Source organism: Scleropages formosus, chromosome 3 (assembly GCF_900964775.1).
Source record: "Scleropages formosus chromosome 3, fSclFor1.1, whole genome shotgun sequence".
NCBI lineage: Eukaryota > Metazoa > Chordata > Actinopteri > Osteoglossiformes > Osteoglossidae > Scleropages > Scleropages formosus.
The window spans coordinates 16253707-16266365 of NC_041808.1; the positions used below are offsets into that span (position 1 = coordinate 16253707).

At 45.5% G+C, this 12659-nt stretch overlaps 1 protein-coding gene across 5 annotated transcripts in view; it reads right to left on the minus strand.

The window, feature by feature from the left end:
• Positions 1–401: 401 nt before the first annotated feature.
• Positions 402–12659, minus strand: part of LOC108935166 (microtubule-associated serine/threonine-protein kinase 2-like) — a 105920-nt gene continuing 93662 nt past the window's right edge. For 3 of the 5 annotated variants that reach the window (XM_018753536.2, XM_018753535.2, XM_018753540.2), the window contains 18 exons: positions 12292–12424; positions 11696–11763; positions 11503–11594; positions 11032–11240; positions 10605–10743; positions 10242–10374; positions 9982–10147; positions 9777–9878; positions 9561–9683; positions 9289–9392; positions 8993–9147; positions 8483–8793; positions 7472–7651; positions 7153–7379; positions 6795–6917; positions 6260–6396; positions 5352–5539; positions 402–4868 (listed from right to left, as the gene is read on the minus strand). In XM_018753536.2, the coding sequence (XP_018609052.1) occupies positions 2953–4868; positions 5352–5539; positions 6260–6396; positions 6795–6917; positions 7153–7379; positions 7472–7651; positions 8483–8793; positions 8993–9147; positions 9289–9392; positions 9561–9683; positions 9777–9878; positions 9982–10147; positions 10242–10374; positions 10605–10743; positions 11032–11240; positions 11503–11594; positions 11696–11763; positions 12292–12424 (4506 nt within the window). In that variant the 3' untranslated portion in view covers positions 402–2952. The remainder of the gene's footprint in view (positions 4869–5351; positions 5540–6259; positions 6397–6794; positions 6918–7152; positions 7380–7471; positions 7652–8482; positions 8794–8992; positions 9148–9288; positions 9393–9560; positions 9684–9776; positions 9879–9981; positions 10148–10241; positions 10375–10604; positions 10744–11031; positions 11241–11502; positions 11595–11695; positions 11764–12291; positions 12425–12659) is intronic. The other 2 variants (XM_018753539.2, XM_018753537.2) reach the window with 1 other exon arrangement.

Genomic DNA, 12659 nt, shown 5'->3' on the forward strand with positions numbered 1-12659 from the left:
TGGCTACCCTGTGACAGACTGGCATCCCATCCTGGGCGTACCCCCTTCAGCCTTGCATCCAAGGATTCCGGGATAGGCTCTGGTTCACTGTGACCCTGATCAAGACAAGTGGTTATCTAAAATGGATGAATGGATGGATGGATGGATGGATGGATGGACTATGTTACAAAATGAAATGAAAACCTGAATGCTGGAGAGAGTGATGTGTTCCACACTCAGAGAGGATTACATTTGGTGTGTGGTGCAAAATCAATGTGAAAGCAGGAGCAAACATTGGCTTTAGTTCAGACTGGCTTCTGTTTTATTTCCTTACATCTGAAGGGCAAAAGTGGCCAGTAATTTCAGTCAAGGCTGGTGGCTGACCAAAGGATCCAGATGCATCTGACGGAACACCATAGGCAACCCTAAATGATCTATACACTCTTAACACTGCAATGTGATCAACCCTGACACAAAAATGTGCAAAAGTGAAGACTACTTTTACGGTACAAAAAAGTACCAAACTTAAGCGAACACAGCAAATTGGTCCAAGTATAAAAAAAAAAGTAAAATAAAAGAAGGGACAACTGGAAAGTAGTTACCAGGGACTGTAAAATATTAAATGGTCATTCAGAGCCTATTCAAGTACTGAATGCATTCGGTTATTGACAAAGTCGTGGGTTCTTAAAGTGACAAATCCAGCAACAGAATGACTGCTGAGCTGCTCGGGCTTTCACTTGCCTAAGGAAGCATTTCACATGAGCCTGGTTTCTCTCTGCTTGCACAGAGATCATGGTGCAGGAAAGATGTATTGTGACCAGTGGGGTCTCCTAACATCATTAGCAGTATGGAGCCTTATGTGGTCTCCTAAAACAAACAGAAACACAAATTCTCACATACAGAACCACAACACACTTCTAGCAACATCCAGCTTCACTGTCCCTGAGTAAGAGACACTCCACATGACAGATCCAACTGTCAGAGTCAAAGACGAAAAGAGTTTACACACCAACAACAATTTACGCATGTCCTTCCAGCATCCAAACTGAAATACAACAATCAAAAAATAAAGAGCTGTATCAAGTGAAAGTAGCTATTTACACAGTCAAACATTTAAAAGTGTACATATTGTACTTGTGTACAAAAAGTACTTTTGGATGGAAATGACAGTGAAATAGACCACTTTGAAGGCAAGCTATGAGACTAGTCAAAGCCAACAATGGCCATATTTAGCATGGACTAGGTGGGAACAGGTGCTGGAGTGTAAGGTCTCTTGGGCAGAGCACACCAAAGACAACACCTCATCAATTTTTCGACGTGGGCAGAATATGATGTGCTGCAGAGTCTATCTAGCCTGTTCAGCTGGGGAACAGCTGATTTTCCATCATGCTCATCATGCCAAAAGAGAGGGACAACAGGGCACACCCTCAGTATCTGTACTATCAATACTGGGTGAGGCTGCTATTGTTGGCACCATTACCAGGTGCTGAAGGCCATGGCTGAGTCTATCAGTGTGGGGATAGCACACACTAAGAGCAGCCAGCCTACAAAGCAGACCATAATGTTTGTCAAAGAAGGTGAAAGAGTAGAATTGGTATCCATTGTCACTTCAGGAAACCTAGTGATGGCACAAGCGTTGCAGTTAATGGTTAAATTATAAAGGCAGCTTTGGATTTCCAGCCACCATCAGAGAGACATCTCTGATGTCAGAAATCAAACTACTGTCTCGAGGTGCAGAAGTAATCTTGTTGGAGCTTACAGTCCCGGGGAAGAACAGATAGAGGATGCCAGTGAGAGGAAGAGGATGTAGTATGTGGGACTAGCAGAGCAGGACCAAGGTGTGTTTCCATCAAGGTGGGCTGCAGGGGCTTTGCAGGGATGTCTTTGTAAAGACTCTGTGATAAGTTGGGTATCACAGGTACTCAGACCAGGGAAGGCTATTGCAGTTATCGAGGCTGTGGAGAGGGTGGGTATCTAGATGGCTGTGGATCAGGAGAGGTGAGCCGTGGGTTCAAGGTAACGCTACTTGGATGCAGGCCGGGGTCTGATCAAGTCTGGACAGGTCTTCCAGGTGACAATGTTGAAAGACCTGAAATCCCCAATGACCGTAGGTTACATTACTGATGATGTGTCCAAGTACAAGATGTGAATAATAAATAATTGCATGACAGTAGAGAACCAGATGAACACACACTGCCTGCGATATAAACGCTAACGAAGTAGTTGTATTTCCATCTCGGACAAAGAGCTATCATCACAGCACAGTACACCGCATCCAACTAAGTTAAAAGTATCATATCATATGTCTTCTGTAAACAGAATAATTCCAGTTCATTTGGTCATTCAGTTATCACAATATAAAACCATAACAAAACACAGAAATAGGAGAAGTCAATAAAGTAGCTGATGCAGACTGAACATTGATGATACAGGTTATCCATTTACTTTAAGTATTTATACAAATTGCTAAGTATACGCTTCCTTTATTGCTGTGATACATCCAATTCTTCCAGAAGTGCCTTAAGAAATAGCATGCAGATGAGTGTGAAATATCATATTCTTTAAGGCACAACCTGTTCCATTATCTATTAAGAGATGAAGGCTCTAACAGCGAAGTGAAAAGTGAAGAGGAATGGGAAAATAAACTAAGCAAATATGTGTGTGTGTGTGTGTGTGTGTATGAGTATGTTTAACCTCACTCTGAGGGGATCAATAAAGCTCAACATCTGTGTCTCTAGCTCTGCCCTTATAGAAAGAAATGCTGACTAAAAGACGGTACAAGGACTTTCACTGACTGAAAAATGAAAAATAAAGTATCAGTCCAGATGGCATTTTGCTTTGAAAACACAGAACACAAACAATCTTGGTTAAACTTCTCTCACTTCAGTGCTGTTAGTCCTTTTTTTAACTTTACCATGCATTTTTTAATTAATATATTCAAGTAACAGTCGGTCTTTACTCCAAACGATGCTGTTATGTTTTCTTGCATGTCTTGTCCTGTGGTAAGGCAGCCAGCCTTTGTGCAGCACGTATGTCCTGTCTCCTCCTCTGGTCTGGTTCTGTGGGCAGAACCTCTGTCTGTGAGGGGATGTCCTTATGTGATGACTCCGCCCCCTCGGTTGCAGTGACTCTTGGGATACGAGAAGGTGAGTCCATCGTAATGGGGTGTGGTCTAGGAGCAGGGTGCTGCCGAGAAGGTCTGGAGGGAGGGCACGCAGATGCACCCAGAGCAGTGGAGGTTTTTGGTATATCCTGCTCCTGCTTCAGTTCCTTACTCCTTGGATGGGCAGTCTCCTCTGGCTTCAGGTCCTTTCCTTTATCAAGGGCTTCTCTGGAACTGGGAATGCTCAGTTTGACTGGCCCAAGCACACTCTTAGCCACCGTTGCGAGATGGGATACCACCCTGTCCATCCCGCACTCGGATGCTGGCCCCACTGTTGCAACAGTCATAGCCTGCCTTCTGTTGTCTGCCTCCTTCTTTTCCTTACTGGTCCCTACAGAGGGGGTGGCCATATTCCTTCGTTCTGCTGGTGGGGTACTCATTCTGGACTGGGTCTCACGGTTCGTCTTCACAGTCTTCTCCTCCATTGTGTTTGGTGCAGCGTTCTTCTCTCTGGATCCCAGGGTGTTGACGTTCCTCCGGTCTTGCGGGAGAGATGTGGTTGGAGCTGAAACTTCAGCTGCCCTCAGAGGAGCTTCTTTGCTGTGGGGCAGTTGTTGGACCAGGGTGGATTTCACAGGGCACACTGAGGCCTTCTCGCTAACCTTCTCAGACTCCTTTATCTCACCTGGACCTCTTACTCTCACAAAGTGCAACGCTTTAATCTCTTCCGGTTTCTGTTCTGCAGCGGCTTCTTGAGCCTGTACTTGCTCCTGTTGGATGGGGTGTGAGGAAATGGTGAGCGAGTGTGGTGGTACGGTTTGTGTGGGGGGTAACAGGAACCCAGCGGAATAGGAAACAGGGCTGTTTTTTAGCGGTGGGGGCATGGATCTTCGTGCCGTGGCTTGGGGTGGTGAAATGGAGTCCTGCTTGCTGGAGCACGCAGGTCTATCATCCACCCAGCAGCTTGACTTTCTGCCCTCTCGGCCCTCCTCGGTCCCGTCATTAGACTCATCCTCGGAAGAGTCCACTTCATGGATAGCATCTTGCTTTTGGAGCGACTCCCGCCTCTCGGCGCGGTCCTGTCGAATAGCTGACAGCTTGTCTTTCAGCTTGCTCTTGCCAAGCCTAAGGGTTCCTGGCGCAGCCTCTGGGCCCTCCACAGAACCAATCTTGCGTACTGGAAGCTTCTGCAGACTGCCCTTCTCAACCGGTGTCAGCCTGGAACCAAGCAGAGCCTCGCCAGCAAGCCCTTGGAGGCTCTGGAGGCTGGAGTCCCTCTGCAGAATCTCCTTCTTAAAATCAGCGTGTGGGACATCCAGGATGTGCTTGCGGGCAGTGCTGGGAGCAGAAGCAGAGGATGGCAAGGAGGAAGGGCCAGCAGCAGAAGACAGAGATGCAGCCAGCTTTTCAGCAGACTGCACGCGCTTCAGCAGTGGAGAGCGGGGTGGTTCCGTGCTCTTGGGCCGAGAGATGTGGCGCACCAGCGGCGGGGAAGATGAATGCAGCTTGGGAGGAAAGGGCTGCCCTGTGACTGCAGTCCCCAGAGCGTGGCTAGGCAGGGGAGAGGGTGAGCGCTGCGGCGAGTGGCCCTGGGGTGTGGGTGATGGGGTGCGAGCCAGTGGGGATAGTGGGATGTTGCCTGCTGACTTGCGACGAGGTGAGCGGTACTGGCGCTGTAGCTTGGGGGCGAGGCCATGAAGTGAACTGGGCCGGATGTGGCCAGAACTTGCGGGGGAGTTGGGCACACTGGAGCTGGGGGAGCTGCTCTGGGATGAGTTGCCACCAACTGGGAGGGACAGGAGAGGTACAAAACACTTCTATTAATGTATTGCTTCCTTAATACTAAATAGTTAAGATATGTGCAGAACACAGAAGGAACACAAAAGACAATTTAAAAACACATTGTTAATGCATAATTCATAGTAAGCAACTGGCCGCAGTACTGTATTGCTACCACCCATTGCTTTCTTATGGTTTTTATTATTAATGAAAAGTAAGTTAAAGGCCAGCAGACAGTGTATTTGTAAAGACACAGTGTTTCTGGTGGCACTTGCTGTAGTTGCCTTGTGCAAATTACTGAGGCCTGATTGCTCCAGTAAAACATCCAGCTGCACATATGGGAGAAATTAAAGAAATGAAAGTATCCACTATGAGATGCAAAATAATCATGAACCAGTCAACCCCATGTGAGCAAAAGGGTGATTCAGACGCACTCTCCCAGACTGCATTTTAGATTTTCGTGTGTGTGTGCGATGCAGCAGGGTTGTACCTGAAAGGGTAGAGTCTGGGGTGGAGCGGTAGCCCTGGGTTGGGGAGCGTGGGGACAGTGCGAGAGTTGGGGATCCGGGAACGCTCTCGCTGGAGGACAAAGATCGATTCAGGGAGGAGAGACTGCGGCTGGTGTGCAAGAAGGATGACTGCTTGGTGATTTTGTGGAACAGGGAGGTCCTCTTTTTACTGTTATGTGAACACATACAAAAGCACATACAATCACACTTTTTAAATTATTTTGTTTACTAAATATATATTTTATTTCCAAAGTACATTAGAATTATCATGATTGAAGCAGTGCCGTCCTAAGTTGTACAATATGCAACTATAGTTCATATTCACGTAACTTGACTAATAGGGGTCTAATCATACCACAGACCAGTCATTCTATTGTATCATTTGTATTATTTTATTTATCGTTACTCACATAGTTTAGTTTTCTCAACTTTGTAAGCAACTGTAATCAACTATTTGCTATTTATTTATGGTTGGATCCTTGCAAATCATTTAAAATATTAAAATGAAGTTTTTTAAATTTCCTTTTTTGCCCAATACTCAACCACTAACGGGAAAAATACTGATGATCTTAACGAGAGGGAGCAGGGAACCGCAAACAAAACAACAATTTCCAAATCCAGTAAATCACTTAAAATATTTTTTTACAATTCGATTTTAATTTTTCTGATTATGTAGCAACTTTGTAAGATTTTTTTTTAAATTCTGGAAAATACTATATAGCTAAAAAATATTGTGATGCACTGGACTGCTCGGTCATTTCAATACCCAGTTAACTAACACCCATTCATCAGCAGATGAACTCTACAATGCATGAAAAATCAGATGACATGTTAAATGACATGTAAGTTACAATAAAATAATGTGTGATAAAGGTGGATCCTCACTCACTTGTCCTGGCCCTCTTTGTTTTTGGTCTTCTTGTTGCGACGAGCCATTTTGGACTTGGAACCAGCCTTGCGAGCTGGGCCCACTTTGATGGAGGTATTCTCGAAGGGAGTGGCGGAGATGGAGACCTTACTGCCACTCTGAAAGAGACCACAGTAAAGACTGCGGAGCCGAACCTAAAGCTTTGCGGGAAGTACAACTCGGGATGATACTAAGCCTGTCTGTGAGTACAAATATCTGTTTACGTGTGTTAGAGACCATAATTTGCTAACTTTAACGGTACTTTTCGAAGAGATGGTTACCTCAAGGACAGCAAATGTACCCACAAAATGAAGTCACTTTTTGTGTCCGGCCAGTAAGTTCAGTCAGCCTTTAAATAAATAAGAGTTCAAAAGCATTTTGTTTGTTGTCAGCTTTCATGTTTTTTATGTTTTTCTGGGGTGGCAGGACAAATTGTTCGTTGCATCCTCAGGAGGAACGCAAGCGTGCATGTGTGCGTTTTAGTGAATATGTGTACCTTTGTGTGTGTGTCCCTTACCTTGAGGATGAGCTCGACCACCTCCGTATGAACCAGGCCATGCACGGGCTCCCCGTTGACATGGGTGATGAGGTCTCCTTCTCGCAGTCCTGCCTCGTGGGCGGGGCCACTGTCGTCCACATGCTGTCCCACACAAAGAGACAGCAAACTTAAGTCACCCTTTGGACCCAGCAGTCTAACATTCACATTTCACCAGTTGAAGCAGTCCTTTCCCCCTCAGATTTTCTCCGTAAAATAATTTATACTGTAAGTACAGCAGTCAACATGGCAGTTCAGGAACTTGACTTGTGGCTAATATTAAAGGTTTAAGAGTGACAGCAGTGCCTGAAAGTGGTCTCATCTTTCCAGTCCTACTCACCCAGACCATGTGGTGCACAGTATACACATCTGTGTGGCCCATGTAGACGCGGATGGCCCGCAGCGTGAAGCCATACTTCATGCCAGAACGGTGGATGATGATGGCAGGTCTGGCGCTGCTGACGGCTGGTGAGAAGTCCCGACTGGGCGAGGAGTCCCGTGATGATGGGTTGGAGGAAAGTGAGCGGGGGGACATGGGACTTGCCAAGGGGGAAGTGCCATGGTGGTCTGGCAGAGAAGTGAGGTAAGGGATAGAGGGATTAGATCAGATGGCCAGCAGTTCAGCCACACACTTACCTCTCGAGTACTAGTGGGAGTACCTGCAGGAATGAGGAGTGAGAGAGTGGTGGCCGATGCGGATTTGATGACTTTGCTCAGAGGCCGGGAGGGGGGCTTCTCCAGCGTCTCCCCAGAGAGCAGCCTGTGGCGTGCGCGGCGGGCAGCCAGGTCGCTGATGGCCTTGGGGGCAGAGCGCTCTGACACATCACCCACGCTGCCTGCTGTGGAGGATGGAGTTACTTACATACAGTGGGACCAGTAACCAGTAACTGACACACAGTGGGACAAGTTACTCCCAGAAATGGTGAAAAATTATTCTTAGCAACTTGACAGTGTTAAATATATCAAACCTGGACTAGTATAACGAAATGAGATTCACTGTTAGTGATTTTGAAAAGTTCTGTTTTACTAGACATTAGAGTTGGTGAGGAAATACAGCTTTGATAGATCACAGAGATCTTTTGATGCTTAGCGATTTTATAATAAAATCTCGAAGTGCATACAGCACTTAAATTTATTTTACTTGTTATTTATTTATTTATTCATTCAGCTGACACTTCTCTCTAAAGCAACTCACAAAATTAAGCTACTCACAAATATTTACCCATTTGGGTTATTTTACTAGAGTAATTAAGAGTGTTACAGCAGTAGGTGAGAATTAAACCAGCAACTTTCAGATCCAAAGGCAGCAGCTTTAACCACGATGCTACCAGCTGTCCTATTTCAAAACAAGCCTGTGAAGGCTGTGAATGTGGGAATTATGTGCTTTGTGGGAGCTTATGTGCAAAATCCTGCATTATATCTCTAGACAAAGTGCAACCTATTACGTAGCTGTATTAGGAATTCCACTTGCATTGCTGTAGCCCAAGTGGCACAAGACAAACCAAAAATTTCTGATTCTGAAGTTATATGGGGCCAAAGATGGCTAAGGCGCAGATTTCAAACATGAATGCAAGACCACAGAAAAGACCAGGTCCGACACATAGGTGATAGCTTGACAGTGATTACGCAAGGCAGTGGATATAGGTCCGTTATATGAGCACAAAACTCACGAGTGAGCGTGGATCTGCTCAGCTGGTTGCTGGTGGAGCTTAGGGTCATGGGGAACTCATCAGGCTTCAGCTGCCTCTCTACATGTTGCTCTGGAACAAGTGATGACATGTCATCTCCCTGTGCAATCTTGGCCTGGTTTTGGAACTGGAGAATGGGGCTGCCCTGGCTGCTGCTCCCTTCACTCTCCCCAGAGATGGCAAAACGGGGCATCTCGATGATGGCCGAGCAGCAGCGACGACGTACTGTTAGCGGGGGGCTAGAGTCGCTCTCTGTGTGGGAGGACTCTGAGACAGAGAGGCGCTTCCGAAGGCTGCGGAGCACAAACACACACGTACACGCATGCACACAGTAACATATGTAAATACATGTACAACTGATAGCATCTTTTTGTGTCATAGTGCAAAATGCCTTCAGTGTATTAATTTCTTACATGGAGAATGTGTAGGTAGTAATAAAGTAAGAACTGCATTAATTTGTCATTCAGTGTTGATAATGAAGGAGGAACTCACATCTCTGGGGAGCCCACCATCCAGCTGCGGTCACGTGACTTGAGGCTGCCTAGGCTATTGACACGGTCACCCCCCTCCTCACTCAGGCTGCGCTTGGTAGAGGGGGTGGCTCGTTTCTCCTCATGAAGGGACAGGCGCTCCATGCTGCTATACACCTGGAGGGAGAAGGTGACACTGTTGACACTCTTTGTCATCTGATATGAATCTGCAATACTCATTAACAATGATCCATGGACAGAAGGATGTGAATTAAGGTAATAACCAGCACTGATCCAAGACCATTAACTGGGTCTAACCTTGCTAAATCGTGGGGAGCAGGAAGAGAACTGCCGCATCTCCACGTGCTCGTCATCATTGGTGTCTTCCTCCGAGTCCACATGCTGGTACCTATCGGAACGAGCTGGATGGGAGGCAAGAAACACAGAATTACTCAGGCCCTCCATATGGCTAGACTGGCTACCTAAAACCATAAAGCATTGTGTTAAAACGCAAGCAGGACGGGGCCTCAGTTATTGGACCGTATTGCATAGAATAGAGTGATGACCAGCAGTAAATAAAAATGCCTTACTGTCAAAGTAGCTGGTGTCATCTTCTGATTCTAGCTGAGGGATGAACTCTGCTTTCTGCCTCAGAAGGCCATTCCAGTCCAGCTCTGTGAAGAAGCGGTGTTGCTTCACCTCTAAGGCACTGCCTGCATAAACACACATGCCGTGGCAATAGAGACAGTCTGTACTGAAACAAAAAACTATACAGCAGAGCTAAACTGAAAGACACAAGGAAGCACCTGTTCCAAGCCGTTCCAAGGGATTCTGGCGAAGCAGCTTAGAGATGAGGTCTTGGGCATCAGTGGGCAAGGCCTCTTCTTCCTCTGGCCAGGTGATCTTATCTATGCAACACAAAAAGAGAAGCATTAAGTTCCAGTCATACAAAGTACATAAAGGTGTAGCAGATATTGTGGTTAACACAAGATCTGTAAAAATGGTACTGACCACTAATAACTTGCCCAAAGAGTTCCTCTGGTGTGTCTCCAAAAAATGGGGCACAACCCACCAGGAACTCATACAGAATGACCCCCATGGCCCACCAGTCCACTGGCTTGCCATACCCCTGCCGCAGAATCACTTCTGGGGCAATGTATTCTGGAGTGCCACACACCTGTGAATGCCACATCATATGGACATCAGACAGTAAACACTATCCCTTCAATGTTGTGCCCCCTTACATGGCTAAAGATCATCTATTGATCTACCTGTTTGTCCAGGAACTCGCGTGTGTCCTTCTCAATGTGACCTTCATAGAGATTGGTGGTCAGACTCATCAGGCCAATCTTAGACAGACCAAAATCAGTAAGTTTGATGTGTCCCATGGATGTGATGAGTAAGCTGCACACAAAAAAGAACACAAAAGTTCTATTTAAAACCACTGTCCTGAGATTTGTAAAAAGAATTTTGTTTCTCACCAACAACCAGACTAAGACTTCGTAACATCAGTTAAAACAACAAAATAATACAATTGCTAAGAGCACATTTTAGGGGACACAACACTTAAAAGACCAAAGAATGGCTGCACTTCCTTCGGCTGTATTTAGTTGTGCAAGGAAATCAAGTCTTACTTGTCAGGCTTAAGGTCCCTGTGGACAATGCCATAGTTGTGGAGATATTCTAGAGCCAGGACTGTCTCAGCAAAATACATCCTGGCCATGTCCACGGGCAGTGCCCCAATATTTTTCAACAGAGTGGCACAGTCACCACCTGGGGAGGGAAAGGCAGTGGCTCTGATAAAGATTCACCAACCTTCATTCCATACAGTATATAACTCATTTTCTCTTATGAAGCCTCATTAATTTGCAAGTAATGCCAAATCCTTCCAGTTGCACATTACTATGAAAGGAATGGGCTTATTCATTTCATAAACGGAATAGCTTCCTTTATGTTTCTGCAATCCAGGTACAAACAGTGAGATGCAGCACAATGCGCTTATGTTTTTTGCTTCATCATGAGGTACAGTGCTATCTTATGATGACATCCAGTGACTTATACCTTCCACATATTCCATGACCATGCAGAGATGCCGGCGTGTCTCGAAGGAGCAGAACATGCTGACCACGAAAGGGTTCTCAGCAAATGTGAGGATGTCACGTTCTACAAAGGCCTGCTGGATCTGGTTCCTGAGGATCAGGTTTTGCTTGTTGATCTTTTTCATTGCAAAGCGCTGCCGTGTTTCCTTGTGGCGTACCAGGTACACTGCCCTGCAGAGTGCAAAATCACAACACAGTAGTCAGAAATCCTGCTGGGGATGGGAAACATCTTACCACATTAAGCGTTACCATTCACTCCTGAAATGGCCGTCAAAGCATCCACACAGACGCTGCATTTTTCGAACTCCATGCTCCTTTGGATTCTAAATAACTACGTTTTTGTAGAAGTTTGTGTCACGTTCACTTGAGTGACTGCAAAGTGAACTTATAGTAAGTCTGTGCTGAGATTTTTTTGTATCCAGGACTGACTGACCCATAGGCCCCATTGCTGATGAGTTTTATGTTCTCAAAATCTTCTTCCCGTGGAGTCTTGGACTTTGTTTGTTGCACAGAGGCACCACGACTCTGAAATACACCATGACAGAGGAGGGACAGTGGCAAACCTGCATGTGTGGAGACAAACAGCAGTCATGCAATGCTATGGTTCCTTCCACTAGGATACTAACCTCCGCTGAGTCATCCGTCTCAGGGGTGTCAGGATGGCCACTGTCGTAGCTGCTCAGTTGGGCCATTTCTGCAAGGTGTCAGACAGTCAGACAAGCTTGAAAAATTCAAAGCTGTTTCAGGGCTTTAGTGAAAATTTAACATTTTAGCACCAATTAAGAACACAGGGACATGACAAGGACTCTGCCTTAAGGTTTCTGTGAAACCCTTTGATATTAACATTAGCGCAACTCCGTAACCAACAATGTGGATTATACATAAATTGTATTTTTGCTGAGATGTACGTCGCTTTGGACAAAAGCGTCTGCTAAATGAATAAATGTAAATGTAAAGATGCTATTGAACTGTACTGTATCGTGCTATTAACTCATACCAAACCCAGTCGTTTAGAAAATGTGTATAGTTACGAAGTATTTAAATCAAACATCTGAACAAATGCAAAAAAATTTGGTCTCCGATTAATATTAACTGTGAATTTTAGGTGTATTCTTATATATTTTTATACTGTATATGTCTTCCGACAGAATACATTAGTTTTCTTGTTGCAGAGACTAAGGTTGATTCTGCAGGATTTGGCAGGGCTGTGCTGAGCACACACCCTCCAGGGGATCCCTGGTGAGACCCAGCTGGCTGATGATGTAGCGAGGGATGTCCGACTTGATGCCCTGGCCTGCTTTGGCATGGCCTTCAGCTGCTTCAAGCAGGTGGTAGAACTCCTCAGGGTCAAACTCCTGCAAAACAGGGAGGGAGAATAACTTAGTGCATGGCATGCACATAGTAACCTGAATAGACACACACAGAAAATTAAAGCTTCTCATGGACCAAACCATTAAGCGAACTACAACTGAAAACTCCCTCAAATAATAGTGTGACAACAGAGTGACAATAATGACAATGTCTCATACCATTAAATTTGCATTTACGTTTATTCATCCAGCTGATGCTTTTTTTCTCAAAGCAGCTTAC